This window comes from Typopeltis vanoorti, chromosome 3 (assembly GCF_054136105.1).
Source record: "Typopeltis vanoorti isolate ZY-2024b chromosome 3, IOZ_Tvanoo_1.0, whole genome shotgun sequence".
In the NCBI taxonomy this organism is placed as follows: Eukaryota; Metazoa; Arthropoda; class Arachnida; order Uropygi; family Thelyphonidae; genus Typopeltis; species Typopeltis vanoorti.
In genome coordinates this window covers 161,810,065-161,828,304 of record NC_143551.1, presented here as the reverse complement: position 1 = coordinate 161,828,304, position 18,240 = coordinate 161,810,065, and the positions used below count along the sequence as shown (strand labels likewise).

At 36.4% G+C, this 18,240-nt stretch overlaps 1 protein-coding gene across 10 annotated transcripts in view; it reads right to left on the bottom strand.

Moving 5' to 3' along the window:
- The window catches only part of LOC150108711 (uncharacterized), a 374,396-nt gene that overhangs the window by 188,273 nt on the left and 167,883 nt on the right, over positions 1-18,240 (bottom strand). For all 10 annotated transcript variants that reach the window (XR_016548148.1, XR_016548147.1, XM_090390939.1 and 7 more), the window contains one exon: positions 6,375-6,688. Coding sequence is in view for 8 of the 10 variants with exons in the window: in XM_090390939.1 (XP_090247065.1) it covers positions 6,375-6,688 (314 nt within the window). In the remaining 2 variants the exon portion in view is untranslated. The remainder of the gene's footprint in view (positions 1-6,374; positions 6,689-18,240) is intronic.

Below are 18,240 nucleotides of genomic sequence, written 5' to 3'. Positions count from 1 at the left end.
ACGCTTCCTATGAGGATAGGTTGAAGGTGTGTGGGTGGGGGTTGACAAGTTTAGTTGATAGGTAGAAACTTATAAGTTACTAAATTCTGCAAGACTCACAGAAGAAATTTTTCAATACATTGTGAGCAGAGAGAGAGAATGAAGGGTCACTCATAGAAGTTGTGTAAGAGTGTGTTTAGTAAGCGCATATGCAAACTAGATTTTTTATTTGGAGAGCGGTGAATGACTAACTGTGAGTGCCCTAATAATGAATGAGTAAGGTGAGGTATATGATAGGTATTGCGTGAATAATAGTTTGCATGGGTATCCCACAACGGGTCTTCTGATCCCATGGATATACATGCAAATACTAATAATAATAATTTTTAACTTTATTGTCTCTTGAATAAATTACATGCATATATAAAATTTAGATGAAACAAATAGTACAATTTCTTACATATGGTTCAGTACAGATTCTAATTAATATTATATTATATGAATTAGAATACATAATAATACTAAGGTTGAAGAGGTCTCATCAGTGGGAGCCAGACTCTGGGTCTGGCTCCCACTGATGAGATAAAGGTCAAAACCGGTCTGAGTAAAGACCTTCTCATAATACATAGCATTATACATATCCATATACCTAGAGTCCGAATAATAAATCAAGTAGGGATTAAATGGATGAATAACACCATTAACCTTGAGCTGCAAAAAAAGAAACAACTATGGAGGGAATTTAAGGAGAAGGGTGACCGGCAGGCACATGAACGGTATAAAGCGCAGGCTAGAAGGGTGACGAGTGTGGTAAGAAAAGCAAAAAGGATTACGAAAGAACATTGGCCATGCAGGCTAAAGAGAATCCTAAACAGTTTTTTAGATATGTAGCAAGTAAAAGGAAAAATGTACATGGCAGATTGATTTTAAGGAATGCCAATGGTAGGGAGGTAACTGAATCAGTTGAGATAGTTGAGTTACTGAGTGAGCACTTTGCAAGAGTATATCATCCAGGTGGTGACATTGCAGAAACGAATGAACCAGTAGATTATACGGGAATTGTGGTTAATGAAGTGGAGGTGAGTAGTCTATTGCATAACCTCAATGTCAATACATCTGTGGGATTGGATGGTATACCAGCTCGTGTTGTACGAGAAGCAGCTAAAGAATTGTCAGTACCCTTGACCATTTTGTTTAATTTGAGTCTCGGGTCTGGGTTAGTCCCGAGCGGGTGGAAAGAGGGGAAAATAGTTCCACTGCATAAAGGTGGTTCCAAGACTGCTGTTGTAAATTACCAACCGATTAGCATATCAGGAATCATTGTCAAGGTCTTAGAGAAATTAGTCAAGAAAAGAATACAGGATTGGATAGATGAAAATGGGATATTGTATGGGGGACAACATGGTTTTGTGAAGGGTAGATCATGCCTCAGTAACTTGCTCACGTTTTATAACACAGTGACAGCTGAACTGGATAGGAGTAATGGGGTTACAGTGATACTACTGGACCTTGCCAAGGCCTTTGACAGGATACCACATGGAACCCTAATCAGTAAACTGGAGCAGATGGGTATAGATATAGGGTTGGTGAGATGGATAGGAGGGTGGTTGAAGGAGAGATACCAGAGAGTGGTTTATTCAGGAGTGGAGTCTAAAAGACATCTTGTGACTAGTGGAGTGCCACAGGGCTCTGTTCTTGGACCACTGCTTTTCAATTTGTTCATCAATGATACTGGAAAGAATCTGAGAGGAAGTGTTCACTTGTTTGCTGATGATGCAAAGTTGGGTAGAGCAGTTGTGAGTGCACAGGATGTCAAAATTTTACAGGATGATTTGGATAGTTTGGAGGACTGGGCTAGGAAAAATGGATGTCAATTTAATGTGGCAAAGTGTAAGGTTATGCACTTTGGGGTGAAAAGAATAGCAGCAGTATATCGCATTGGTGGAACCATACTCCAGGAGATTGATGAGGCCAGGGATTTGGGAGTGTTGGTGGATAGGGAGTTGAAGTTTAGGGGGCACATTGCAAAAGTAACTAAAACAGCTCACCAAATCATTTGGCTTCTGAAAAATACTTTAACATGCAGAGACGAACAAGTTATTGTTCCTCTATATCAAGCCTTGATAAGACCCCATCTGGACTTCTGTGCCCAGTTATGGGCACCAGGGTTTCTTCGTGATGGGGAGGAAGTGGAGAGGGTCCAGAGACGAGTGACCAAGATGATAGCAGGTCTGTGGAATGAACCTTATGAGAATAGGTTGAAGATTTGTAGGTTGTAGAAATTGGACGATAGGCAAAGGAGGGATGATATGATTGAGTCATTCAAATTACTGAAGGGTTTTTATAAGATTGATCTAGAAGATATTTTTGAAAATATGACTGGTGGTGGGAGGACTAGGGGCCATGCATGGAAGCTGGGCAAGAGCGTGGTTGACAAGGGTGTTAGAGCTAGGTTCTTTACTTGGAGAGTGGTAAATGAGTGGAATAAGCTTCCAGAGTCTGTTGTGGGTGCTATGACCGTGAATGAGTTCAAGGCAGGGTATGATAGATACTGTGTGAATGTTGAATAGTTGTTCTTGATATGATGTTAGGGCCTCCCTCGATGAGTCTGTCGACTCCTTGGAGTTTCCCGGAACAATAATAATAATAATAATAATAAGGATATGTGCTTTGCATTATGGGATACTAAGGCAAATGATGTGAAGTCATTAGCTTCTATATATAAGTTGCCCCAGTCCTGAAAATACTTCAGGCACAAACTTTGTTTGCTTACACTTGGATAAAGGATTAAACCAAGTATATAATTTCTAGTATCTTTATTTATCATATTATATTTTATGTTTAGTACAAACATACACTTAAATGTACATTCATTATTTAGATAAATGCATTCAATAACTAGCAACAGTGCCAGCAGTTTTAATAATAATAATAGCATATTTTTATTAAATAAATTTGGTAATAAAGAATAATGTTACATATGGACTAAGACAAAAATAATAATAATGATACACACAAAGAGAGAGTAAAATATACATAATCAGAGATAAAATTCATTGTCATAAGGATAAATATAATCTTTAAAGATAAAAGTACAAGGACAATGTTCTATAGATAATACTGGTTAAGGTAATGTGATCTAGATGTTAATTGTTGTAATAGGATTATAATGTGGCATTATAATCCCACCATCTTTGAAGGCAGAATAAATTTTTGTGAAGAGAACAGGTTTATTGTTTAATGTTTGTGTTTTGGTGTATATGTGTAAGTGGTGTTTTCCTTTTAAAGATTGCATGACTGATCATGTTTAGGGCACATAGCAAAATGAAAATGTAATTTATACAGTTACTAAGGGATAATTACCTGAAACAGCACATGATGGAAAGGACCAGAGGTTTGAGAGTAATGGATCTGGTAATAGCATCAGAAGATCTATAACTGCAGTAGCAACTCTACTGCAGTTATAGATCATTATATTAATATAATGGTTGGGGAAAGTGACCATGCAGTCTTGTCCTGGAAGGTTGCTCATCATGTGGAAATTTCAGTCAAGAAAGTGTTTATACAGAACTACAAAGCTGATGATTATGACATACTTAGGATGCAACTTGGAGCAGTAACATGGCATTAGAAATACATGAAATAGCCGATACATGAAACGAATGTCATTAGTGCACAGGAAATGGTCAAGGATCATTTGAGCTAAAAGAGTTCATACCCAGGATCAGGAGGATAAACTGAATAGGAATTAAGTGGATGATTATCAATATAAAGGAGAAGCTGCAAAAAAAGAAAGCATTGTGGAAGAAATATAAACAATAGGGTGATCAGTATGCCCATGAGCAGTATAAAGTACACGCAAGATGCGTAACTGGTATGGAAGGTTAAATCAGATGTTGAGAGAAAATTAGCTAAGTAGGCCAGATTATGCAAAAGAGTTATTTTGGTACATAGCAAGTAAGAAAAATAATGATTATAGAAAGATGATTACTCAGTGCTGATGGTAGGAAAGTAACAGAAACAGAAGAAATAATTGTGAAGAATTGAAATAAGTGATCACTTTGTAAGGGTATATCATCCAGGTGGTCACTTGGCAGTTACTGGGATGATAGAAACTGATGTGAGCATTGAGGTAGATGAACTGGAGGTACTCTGTATATTGAAATATATCAGTATGAATACGGGATAGGGCCTGGATGGTATGTCAGCTCGTGTGCTATGAGAATGTGCAAGTGAAATGGCAGTGCCTCTGATGAAGTTGTTTATTCTAAGTCTCAGCTCTGGCAAGGTTCCAAGATAGTGGAAAGAGGGTAAGATAGTTCCATTACATAAAGGTGGCTTTAAGACGGAAGTAGCAAATTACAGACCAATTAGTATCTCTGGAGTGGTGTGGGTAAAGTACTGAAATAGTTAGTTAAAAGTAAAATTCAGGAAATGGCTACACCGTGATACTGCTGGATTTTGCAATGGCATTTGACAGAATACCACACAGAAAACTATTATATAAGTTGGAGGAAATGGAATGGATATGATGCTGGTGGCATGGATAGCAGGATGGCTGATAAATAGACATCAAAGGGTGGTGTATGGTGGAGTGGAATCAAGATGAATGAGGATAACTAGTGGAGTGCTCCAGGGTTCTGTACCAGGACCACTACTCTTTCATTTGTATGTTAATGATATAGCAGAAGATCTGAAGAGGAATATTCAGTTGTTTGCTGATAATGCAAAACTAGAGAGAGCAACCTTTATCTACATCATCTTTATCAACTAGAGAGTTGACAAAGGTGATGTAGATATCTTAGAGAATGATTTAAATAAATTGGAAGTGTGGGCAAAGGAAAATGGTTGTCAATTCAATGTTGTAAAATGTAAGGTAATGTACTTCAGGATGAAAAGATTACATCCTTTGTATCATGTTGATGGTACTAGTTTACAGGAAATCGATGCGGCTAGGGATCTGGGGTGAACAGAGATTTGAAATTCAGAGGACATACTGAAAGAGTCGGCAAAATAGATCCGAGAATTACTTGGATCCTGAATAACATTGACAAGTAAAGATAGGAAGATTATTATCCCTCTATATAAGGCTATGATTTAGCCACACATGTTGACTACTGTGCAAGATTTGGTCACCTGCATTTCTTGGGGATCAGGAGGTCGGAGAGAATTCAGAGACGAGTGACAAAGATGGTGAGAGGTCTGTGGAATGTTCCCAATGAGGATAAATTGAGGGTGTGTGGGTTGCAGAGTTTAGCCGACAGGCAGAGGAGAGGAGATATGATAGAAACTTATAAGTTACTAAAGGGATTCTATAAGATTGACACAGAAGAAATTTTTCAGTACATGGGAAGTATGGAGGAAAACAAGGGATCACACTTGGAAGTTGTCTAAGAGTAGGGTTAGTAAGGTAATGGCTGATAAATTGAGCCTTTTCAACTGCTGAGAGGTAGTTACAGTGTTTACACTGGGGAGTTCTTTCATTTGGTGGAACAGTGGGGCTGGCTATCACTGGAAATTATGAAAGGAACTTAAGGAAGTTGTGAGCAAGAGGGTAAGGAGTGGTTCTTTTTGCATGGAGGATGGTTGAACCATGGAATGCATTGCATGATAGACTAGTGAGAGCACAAATGGTCGATGGGTTCAAGGAGTGGTATGATAGAATGTATTTTCTAGGGTGGGCCTCCCACAGTGAGTCTTGTGACTCCATGAGTCATAATAATAAAAAAACAATAATAAGATCACTCTCATCAACCAAATGTATGAAGCTAAAATTTAAAACTAGTTAGCTAACAAAACATGACAAAAATGAAAATTTCTAAATTAAACAAGCATAAAACTTGGATATGTCTGCTTTGGTCATTTAAAACATAAAAGAAAAAAAAAAGGATTCTGGTTTAAAAAAAAAAAAAGTATGTTTTTTCTCCTAAGATGAACCACAAAATAAATACTGTGTACTCTTTCTTTTAAGGTTACACGGTGATCAGCATTCATATTAATTAAATTAGGGAAACAAAACACATGTGTTAAAAAGATTATTTTACTTATTAATAATAAAATATTTATTATTAATAAGTAAAATAATCTTTTTAACACGTGTGTTTTGTTTCCCTAATTTAATTAATATAAATACTATGTAGGTTCCTATATTTGGAGATCTGTCTGTCATCAGTTACTGAAGAGACTGTATGTGCTCTCTATATAATAATAATGCCATTAATGTAGCATTTTTTCTCTTTTCTAGAGTTTGTAATATTCATGCAAGTTATCATGACACAATCTACTGCTAGTTAGCTAATTAGCAGCAATTAACAGAAATGACTAAATAATCACAGTTATTTATTGAAAGATATATAGAAAACAGAACAATGCTAAATTTTAATGATAAAACTTACCTCTGTATTATTCATTTTGCGTGGATGGAATGGATTACCAAATCGAAAATAAACAGCGTATTCTTCCAAATTTTTTAGTCTTAGTCCTTGAAAAGTATTTCCAGCAAGAAAAAAATGCAAGTTTTTACACCATTCTTCTTTTTCACTTTGCAATAGATCACAAAGATTTCTGATGATGGACTGTGCAAATGACTTATTTTTTTTGTTCCATACTCCAGGTATAAGAACTTTTGAAGCTAACACAGTTTTCAGTTCTTTTGTTAGTTCCTTTTGAATTTTATCTATCTTTACCTTGTGCTTATTCTGAATATGATCTGTTCAAATAAATATAATTTAAGTTAAGAAACAGTTTAAATACAGAAGAAATATATATAAATATGAGAAGTATGGGAAGCAAACTTAAGATCAAAAAGTACCTTACCTTTCTTATATTACAATGTCAGAGGAAAGGCATATATAAAGAATAAAAATGAACTTATTAAACTAAAGGTATTCTTTCAGAAGATACCAATCTTCTGTTGATTTTATAGGTATTGCCATTTTGAAACTCTGTGCTTTTTGTAAAGATGGGCATAAGAATATAAATTAAACTTAAAAGCAAAAGACATATAAGCAGAATTTAAAATAAAGACAATGGAAACAAGATAAAAATTTGAAGGAAAAAAATCAATGGACTAAAATGAAAGAAGGAAAATGCATTAATCAAAATGGAAAGGAAGGGGGAAATGAAAGAGCCTTAAAAAAAAAAAATGCTTCCTGATGTTTGTAAGGAGCAGGACTTATTTCAGTGCATAATCATCTTCAGAGTTGGACAGGATAAAGAAAAACTAAATATTGACCTAACAATTAACAATAAAAAAAATATTTATTAACTGGCTTATATTTTGTAGAATTTCAAACTATCATTGGCACAAACTACTTGCTCTGAATCACACAAGCTACAATGCATTTAGGAAACAATTATTGTAATAAACAAAAAACACCTGAAGTCCTAATTCTATAAACTTCTATATAAACAAAAGTTTATTCTTTTATTTTTATTTATTTATTTATTTACAGTTGTTGGGTTAGAGTTTATCTAAGATAACTTTACGTGACTGTCTAAAATTATTTGCAGAAGAGTGCAGCCTTGAGGTTAGGAGAGTATTTTGTAATCACTGCTGATTCTAAAAATAGTCAATCTGACTGGTAATGATTGCTATATACACACTGTTTTCTCCCATCCAATCCTGCAAAGGAACATCAAAGCATGGTCTATCTGTCCTCACTTGCCATAATGATGATAGCGAGTGTATTTCTTATATTTTCTGAGGAGGATTTAACAATTCTTCCTGTCTATTCATAATAGGAAAGTTATAATCACAGAGCACTTCGTAAACTCCAGAATGTGAAAGTGGATCGTGTTTGTCCTTTAGTAGGTGGATAATGGCATCTAGTTTGAAGCATAGTTTGAATGTATATTTCTTTGGTACTTTAGGTATCTTTTCAGATGTATTCTGAATATATGGGGCAGGAAAGTAATGCTTTGATCATGTGTATTTGAGGAAATGGGGGGGGGGAGGATTACATAGTATTTTATCCATTTTGTAGGTTGTAACCATTGGTTAAAAAATAAAATATATACTAAAATACACTTCATGGAAAATACAATAAAGTACTTTTAGGGTGTTGGTTGTTTAGATGAGTTAAAAAAGAATCCGAAGTGTCTTATCCATGGGAGCCAACTGCAAACACATCATCCACATAGCATAACCAAACTAAAGGTTTGAAAGTAGGTGTGCTACATGCTTGGTTCTTCAAATGCTTCATATAATTACTCAAATAAGTGAGGGGGGGGGACAGGAAACCCATTATTGCAGTATGATTAATTTGTAGATTTGTAAAGTAACCTGAATACATAGTGATGAATCTGAACAGTTCAAAACATCGAGGGGAGAAATTTTGACTTTATTAAATGAAGAGTCTCTGTTATATTACTACATAAACATGCAATACAAAACTAATCATGATGTCTGACTTTTTAAAGCTATGATGTTTTCTTACTAAAGACATAAACATAATTTTTGTATATAAAAGTAGGCAAGTTACTTGTGCGGGAAACAAGTGACTTTACCAACTGTTTGGTTTGTCAAGTTTGTAAGTAGGACTGTTCAGGCTATCAACTATATTGCATAAGAGGCGTATAAGATTTGTGAATTTTTCATACCTCATTAATACAGGGTGGTTAACACACAGGGTATTTTAGTTTGTTAATAATTTCTTTTGACCAAGAAGTAACTTTTATGAACTTTTTTTCTTTATAATAATAATAAATTATCCTTAGTTACAATTTATTGTTTCTGTACATGTTAAGACTGAAAGAAGCATGAGTATACAAGATATATAGCCTTGTAAGAATCCAACTACCTTCTTTCATTAGAATTATTATTATTCAGGTCTCCATGGAGTCAAAAGACTCATCACGGGAGGTCCTTTCTAAAAAACACAAGTCTATAAAGACTCATCGAGGGAGTTCCCTCCTAGGAAACACAAAGTCTATCATACCACTCCTTAAATGCATTGACAGTTCTTGCTCTCACCACTCCATCAGGCAATGCATTCCATGGTTCGACCACCCTCCATGAAAAGAAACCATTCCTCACCCTCCTTCTCACAGTTTCCTTTCGTAACTTCTAGGGATGGCCCCTTGTCATGACTCCTTCCTGCTGTTCAACCAAGTGAAAGAAGTCCCCAGTGTCAACCCTGTAACCACCTCTCAACAGTTTAAAAGTCTCAATCATATCACCTTTCCTTCTATTCACCAAACTCTGCAATCCACACTCCCTCAGCTAATCCTCATAACTAACATTGTACAGACCTGACACCATCTTTGTTATCCGTCTTTATAGCTTTCCACAGTTAATTTATCCCCTTCAAATCCTAGGGACCAGATCTGAAAACAATAGTCTAAGTGTGGTCTGATCAGAGTCTTATACAACAAATGATAACCATTTTATCTCTGCAGGTCAGTGTACATCTCATTATTGCAGCAATCCTCTGTGTTACCTTCACTAACTTTGCAAGATGTCACCTAAATTTCTATCAATTATGAACCCCAAATCTCTTGTCGCCCATACTTCCTCCAGTTTAACTCATCTCACAGAGTATGCAGCGTCCCATCGATGTGTCCCAAACCACAAGACCTTACATTTTGCTGTATTAAACTGACATCCCCATTCATTAGCCCATCTACCTAGCTTATTCAAATTATCTTGCAGGGCTACCACATCTGCACTATTATTAATACCCTTTCCAGCTTCGCATCATCCACAAACAACTGAATATCCCCTTGCAATCCACGGACAATGTCATTGATATAAAGGTTAAACAATAAAGGTCCTACTACTGAGCCCTGTAGAACCCCACTTGTAACCTTCTGCCTCTTTGAGGGGAGAAATTCAGGACAGCCAAATCAGAATCCAGTTGACCAATCTGACATCCAGATCCACGTGCGGCAACTTGAATATCAGCTTATCATGTGGTGCCCTGTCAAATGCCTTTGCTAAGTCTAGGAAAATGGCAATATATGCCTTTCCCTCATCTAATACTCTTGTAACTTTATCATAAAAGGCTAGCATATTGCTAAAACAAGAGCACCCCCTCACAAATCCATGCTGACTCTCACAGATAACATTACCCTCATCTTCCAAATTCTGTATATGGTCCCTCACTACTTTCTCCAAGCCTTACTAATTACTGATGACACACAAACTGGCCTATAATTAGACACTTCCAGTCTGCTACCGCACTTATGCAATGGCACTATCTTACCTTCCTTCCATTCCATGGGCACCTTTCCTACAGCCAGACTTTCATTGAAAAGCCAGGTCAAAGGGACTGTCAGTTCTTTAGCACATTCTCTCAAAACTCATGGTGAAATACCATCCAGTCCCACAGCTTTACTAATCCAGAGTACTCAGTATGTGGAACACACTCTCCTCCTGCACCTCTAAACCTTGATCCTGCCCTATCCCTCTAGTATTCAAATTGACTCCACCAAGATGAAATACTCCAATAAAATGTTCATTGAACAATTCCACTATGTCCTCTGTATCAGTCACTCTATTCCCATTTTTATCCCACAATATCATTCTTCCACAGTCATTTCTCCTCCTACTGGCCACATAGCTAAAAAATTTCCTAGGATTTTCTTTGGATCTTAGGGCCAATCTCCTCTCATATACCAGTTTCGCTTTCCTTACCACACTAGTCACTCTTCTGGTCTGTGTATTATATTCTTCATGCATCTTCTCTTCACCTCTCCTTATATCTCTTCCATAACCTCTTTTTCGCATGCAATTCCTGTTTAATATTGTTTGTCATTCCACTTTACTCCAAATTGTGTCCTTTTCTTCACTCGTGGTATACAATTTACCATTGCTGCTAACAAATATTCTTTCACAATTTCCTACGCACTAATGATATCCCGGCCTTCCAATTCTTCCCTCCATGAAACTTCCCAAAGTTGATGTCTAAGACTATTATAATCACCTACATTATAATTCCACATAAGTTCCCGTCTCTTTGATACTCCTGCATGTCTATTCATTTTCCAAGTCAAAACCATATGGTCACTCTCTCCAACTGGTTGGAAAGATGTCAACTCAGTTATTATCAACTCTTCTGATGCTATAACCAAATCCAAACCTCTTGTACCTCTTGTTCTCTCTGTTACATGTTGCCTAAAACATTTGTCCCTCAAGAATTCTAGAAATTCCATTCCCTTATTGCTACATGCATCTTCCTCTCCCCAATTTATACTGCTGTAGTTAAAATCTCCCATAACAATCATTCTTCTTGCATGATGCTCTATGTTACCTTCACTACCTTTGCAATATGTCCCCTAAATTTCAGGTTTCTATCAATCATCAACCCCAGATCTCTTGTCTCCTCTACTTCCTCCAGTTTAACTCCCCCCATAGAGTATGCGGCATCCCATCGATGTGTCCCAAACCTCTTTACTCCAAATTGTGTCCTCTTCTTCACTTGTGGAATACAGCTTACCATTGCTGCTAACAAATATTCCTTCACAATTTCTCAAGCACTAATGATATCCCGGCCTTCCAATTCCTCCCTCCACGAAACCTCCCCAAGTTGACGTCTAAGACTGTTATAATCACCTGCTTTATAAGGTAATCTTTTGAGCTACCTTAGCAGTATATCTTCTAAACTTTAACTCTCTGTCTACCTCCATCACCACCCCTAAATCCAAACCTTCATCTATTTCCTGGAGTACAGTTCCATTAGTGTGTAGTATACAACTTGTAATCTATTTATTCCAAAATACATAACTTTACCCTTTTCACATTACACTGACCGCCATTATCTTTTGTTTTGTTTTACACTGACAGCGTATTTAACCATCCTGGAAGCTCTCCATATCACCTTGATTAACCACCTTACCAGCCATTATGGATCAAATACGCATTCGCTTCGTATCCATCATATATTTCAATGTAATATCAATGGTATTAAAATTTTAATATGCACTTCGCATCCATGGAAACTTGGAAGTATATATACGTCCTCGCCGGTAGTGTGGTTAACTATTACTGTATCTAATTTTATATCATCTGCAAGCAACTGAATATTTCCTTTCAGGTTATTTTCTATATCAGTTTTGTACAAATTAAACAGTTAAATTCATAGTTTTTTTTATAAACTCCAGATGATATCATCAATAACAAAACACTGGGTAAAATATAATTAATAAATCTATATATTATTATTATTATTGCATCGGCACCTCCATGGAGTCTGAAGACTCATTGTGGGAGACCCAAATTATCTAGTTTCAAAAGCCAGCAAAATCAATAGCCCAGTTTGGATTATTTATGAGCAATAAGCAGTATTTTGCATTAAACCAATTTAATTTTCTTCTTCTTCTTTGAGTGCCATCTCCTATCGGAGGTCGGCAACCACTTTTGGAAATTTTGAGCGATCCTCAGCCAGTCTAAACGGTCCTTCAAAGCTCAAGCCAGTCCACTGTCTGATGTCTGCCAGCCAAGATTTTCTTCGTCTTCCTTGTCCTCTTCTTCCATTTATCTTTCCCTTTATAACCAATTGAAGTATTTTATATTTTTCATTATGACGTAGGTGACCAAGATATGCAGTTTTCCTTCTTTTTATGGTATCTAAAAGTTCACGCGATTTCCCCATTTGTTCCAGTACTTCCTGATTGGACATTTTTGCTGTCCATTTGAATTTTTAACATTCGTCTGTATAACCACATCTCAAAGGATTCAAGTTTTTTTATTGATGTTGTCTTCAAGGTCCAAGTTTCTGCAGCGTACAGCAGTATAGACCATAGATAGCATTTAACCATGCATACTCCATGCTCTAAGTTTAAGTTGCGGTTACACCGTGTTGATTTCATCAGGAGAAAATTTTTTCTTGCCATTTCAATTCTAACTTTTATTTCCATTTCTGGATCACATTCTTCATTTAACCAGCATCCGAGATATTTAAACTTTGTCACTCTTTCTATTCGTTTCCCATTTAAAGAAAGTGATGTTAAGAATTGGTTTCTTGCTTACTTATGAGCATGAATTTAGTTTTGGTGATATTTATTTTTAATCCCATTTTGTCACTCTCTTCATTCACTAGTTCCAGAAGATTTTGAAGATCCTGAATATTGTCAGCCAGGAGAGCTGTGTCATCAGCATATCGAATGTTACTGTTGATTTCACCAATTATATTAATCCCTTCCTCTCTTTCTTTTAAGATTTTTTGAAATATGGCTTCTGAATATATGTTAAAAAGAAGAGGTGACAGCACACATCCTTGCCTTACTCCTCGTTTGATGTTAATGGGGGTCTGTAATAATGTCATCAACTTGAACAGATACCTTTTGGTTCCGATATAAGTTTTGAATGATCCTGATGTCTTACCATCTAATCCAATTCTCTTTAATAGGGCAATCATTTTAGTATGTTAGACCTTGAGAAAGCATTTGATAAAGGATATACAGAAAATGTGAAGACACCATCAGTGATACCCAGTTTGACTTTAGAAATGGTTTGGGAACAAGAGAAGCTCTTTTCTGCTCTCAAATGAATACTACCTTATTTTGATCAATACATTTTTGGAATAAGATTTGAGAGCAGAAAAGAGCCTCTCTTGTTCCCAAACCGTTTCTAAAGTCAAACTGGGTATCACTGATGATGTCTTCACATTTTCTGTATATTCTTCTTTGGATTATTTTCAGGAACATTTTGAGAACATGACTCATTAGGCTGATCATTCTGTAGTCATTACAAGTTTTCGCATTTGCTTTTTTAGATAGCATGATGAAGGTCAACTATAACCAGTCTTGTGGGAATCTGCCTGTATCATAGACCTTATTAAATAGGTTTACTAATATAGCAATGTTGTCACCTTTTAATAACTTTACTATTTCTGCTGGTATTCTATCAGGGCCTAAGGCTTTACCATTTTTAGATGAGCTCAGCGCACATTCTACCTCTGATCTTAGAATGCATGGACCATCCATCTGCTCATAAGTATTTTCTGGGTTCTGTCTGTTATCAGAAAAGAGTTCTTCTACATATTTCACCCATTCTTGTATTTTGTCATCTTTTTGTGATATTATTTAATTTAATTTTATCATTTTTAATTAATTAATTAATATAAAGGTTGTAATGGGAATACTTTCCTTAAAACAATAGTCAATTAGGTTTGTATTGATCTTGTACTTACCAGTGGCAGTAATGGATTGTTAAATTCATAGCTTTTTATAAACTCCAGATGATATCATCAATAACAAAACACTGGGTAAAATCTAATTAATAAATCTATATATTATTATTGCATCGGAACCTCCATGGAGTCCGAAGACTCATTGTGGGAGACCCAATTATCTACACAATCTATCATACCTCTCCTTGAACCAATTAACAAAGCACTCACAACTGATTCAGACAACCCATTCTATTCATTCACCACTCTCCAAGAGAAAATCTAGTCCTCATGCTGCTGATAACCACACTCTTATTCAACTTCCAGGGATGACTTCATGTTCTGGCTATCTCTAGCCAAGTGCTGAAACATTTCGCCTACATCAATCCTATAAAACCCTTTAAGTAACTAAAATGTATCTATCATATCCCCTCTTTTTCTCCTATCAACCAACTTCTGCAATCCAAATACCCTCAATCTATCCTCATAGGGAACATTTCCACAGACCACTTACCATTTGATTGCTCGGCTCTGAATCTTCTTCATCCCCATGAAACCAGACCTGAGTACAGTAATCCAGATGTGGATGCATCAAGGTCTATTAAAGAGGAAAACAACTTCCTTATCTATACTTGTTAGGATGTTCTTCAATAGTCAAGTAATCTTATGAGCTACCTTAGTAATATATCTTCTAAACTTTAACTCTCTGTCTACCTCCACTACCACCCCTAAATCTCTACCTTCATCTATTTCCTGGAGTGCAGTTCCATTAGTGTGTAGTATACAACTTGTACTCTATTTATTCCAAAATGCCTAACTTTACACTTTTCACATTAAACTGACACCCATTATCTTTTGTCCACACTGACAGCATATTTAAATTGTCCAGCAAGCTCTTCACTTCACCTTGATTAACTATTACTGTATCCAATTTTATATCATCTGCAAACAACTGAATATTTCCTTTCAGGTTATTTTCTATATCATTTTTGTACAAATTAAACAGTAGTGGTCCTAGCACTGAACCTTGTAGCACACCACTAGTCACTGCTTTCACCTGGATTCTGCTCCTCCTCCATATACTACTTTTTGAGATCTGTCCAGCAGCCACCCTCTTATCCACATAACCATAATGTCTTATCCATCCACTGTTCTAATTTGCATAACAGAGTTCCATGTGGTATTTTGCCTAATGCCTTTGCAAAATCCAGCAGAATCACTGTGTAGCCATTTCCTTTATCCGATTCAGCTGTTATTCTATTATAAAATAGTAAATTACTACGGCATAACTGCCCCTTAACAAAGCTATGTTGTCCTTCATGCAATACAGCCTTTGATAGAGTACATCATGATAAGTTGACAGTCAAACTAGAGCAGATGGGGTTGGATATTAGATTAGTGCATTGGATTGGAGACTGGCTATCTGATAGGTATCAACAAGTTGTGTATGGGGGTGCAATATCCAGGAAAAGGAAAGTCACTAGTGAAGTGCCTCAGGGTCTGTTTTAGGGCCATTACTATTAAACTTGTATATTAATGATATTGGTGAAGATTTGGATGGAGATATTCAGCTGTTTGCAGATGATGCAAAGTTGGGACGAACCATAAAGAGTAGTGAAGATGTTGTGGCGTTGCAAGAACACTTGAATAAATTGAGTGATTGGGCAAGCAAATGGGGATGTGAGTTCAATGTTGCAAAATGTAAGGTTTTAAAATTTGGAAAACAAAGATGGGATGCAGAATTTATGCTTGGTGAGAATATATTGTTGGAAGTAGAGGAAATAAGAGATCTGGGGGTGATAGTGGATAAGGATCTAAAATTTAAGGGACACACTGCCGAAATTGTGAAGACAATACAAAGACTTCTGGGAATGATGCGGAGGACACTGATGTGTAGAAGTAGGGAGATTCTTGTTCCATTGTATAAGGCTTTGATTAGGCCACACATGGACTATTGTGCCCAGATTTGGTCACTGGGTTTTCAGAAGGATGAAAAGATGTTGGAAAGGGTCCAAAGGCGACTGACTAAGGTAGTTTCTGACCTCTGGAATGTCGAGTATGAGGAAAGATTGAAAAGATGTAATTTGCAGAGTCTAGTGGAGAGAAGGAAGAGGGGAGATATGATAGAGACCTACAAGTTGGTAAGGGGTTGTTATAGGATCAATGGTGGAGAAGCTCTACAGAGAATAGTGGGAGATCAGGGAAGAACCAGAGATCATCCCTGGAAACTGTATAAAGAGGGTGTGAGTAGGGGAGTGAGAGGCAGATTTTTTTCGTGCAGAGTTGTGAGTGATTGGAATGCCTTGCCTGAGAGTGCGGTGTCTGCAAGGAGTTTGAATGTGTTTAAAACACGGTATGATGAGATGTGTGTGAGATAAAAGGACCTCCTAGATGAGTCTTTCACTCCATGAGGTCTTGTTTAATAATAATAATAATAATAATAATATACTCTTATCTATCCATTCTTGAATTCTATTTTTGACCAATTTTTCCAGTGCTTTAATCATCACTCCTGAGATACTGATTGTTCTATAATTTGCTACTGCAGTATTAGAACTTCCCTTATGTAAGGGAATTATTTTGCTCTCTATCCATCCTCTTGAAACTTTACCAGAGCTGAGACCTAAATTAAAGAACCTGGTCAGAGGCATTGCCAGTTCCCTTGCACATTCTTGCAAAACCTGAGCTGATATCCCATCTAATCCCATAGGTGTATTTACATTGAGATTCTGCAATATCTTAAGAACCTCCAATTGTTTCAGCTCTGTTTTCACACCAGCCTCTGTCACATATGTCACAGCAGTAATCTATTTATTTCTGTTCAATAATGTTGATATCTAAAAATTCAAGAATTTTGCCTGTTGAGTGTTCAGTAATAAATGCTAAGATTAAAATAACAGTGCATTTTGCACTCCAAAAATATATTCTCTCAATAGTCCAGGACCCCATCATCCACCAAACCAATTGCGACCCATTAGTCTGCTCATCTTGACTATTTTAAATCCTAATTTCCAGTAGTTCCTGATGGCATCGCTACTAGAATTAAACAGATATATGCAGTTTAGCTTTCCTTCACCTAGTTTAAATCTGAAAATGATTATATATTTGAAGAGAAATATTCAGTTGTTTCTCTGGAAATCGGCTAAGTGCAGTTAAAGGCTGTAAAGAATAGATTTTTCACGTGAATAGTGGCAAATGAGTCAAATAAGTTGCCAGTCTTTTGTGGGTGGTTTGTCTGTCAATCAGTTAAATGAGAGGTACATTAGATAATGTGTGAATAGTTTGGGTCTCCTATAATGAATCTTAGGATGAAATAATTACAAGCTATGTACCACGTTGATAGAACTGTACTTCAGGAAATTGATTGAGCTAAAGATTTAGGGGTATTGTAGATAGAGAATTGAAATTCAAATGGCACATTGCTAAATGTATGCCCTCAGAAGGCAGGGAAGACATTTTAACTTTATTACATGAAGAGTCTCTGTTATAGTGGCATATTTGGGAATAGGGAAAGTGAATTTCTCGAGTTCTTGAGAGATAACTAGCTCACGCAGCATGTAAAGCAAGGCATGCGAGGATCAAGAGTTCTAAATCTGATCGTTTCATCAGAGGATGTAATTGTTAGAGGGGTTTCACACTTTCCTCCAGTTGGTGAAAGTGATCACGAAGTAATCACCTGTGTTGTGGCTAGTCATATGCAGGATTTTGCGAGGAAAGGGTATATGTGGAATTATAAGGTTGGTAATATGACAAGCTTAGGAGACAACTTTGAGCTATAACATGGAACGAGGAGTTGAGCGGTAAGGAAATAAATGTTGCATGGGAACTTACAAATAAATACATAACAGCATCAATGCACGAATGTATTCAAAAGGCCAAAAGGCTGAATAAGGTTGGTGTAAAATGGATGAATGTGGAGCTTAAGCATGAAATCTGGAAAACGAAAGTACTTTGGAGGAAGTACAAGATGAATAATGGTAATCAGTCACATGAAGAATATAAAGAACAAGCCAGGAGAGTGACTCAGTTAGTAAGGAAAAGAAAAGTAGAGTATGAGCAGAAATTGGCAAATCAGGCTAAGAAAAACCCTAGAGAGTTTTTTAGATATGTGGCAAGTAGAAGGAAGAATGATCATGGAAAGATGAAGTTA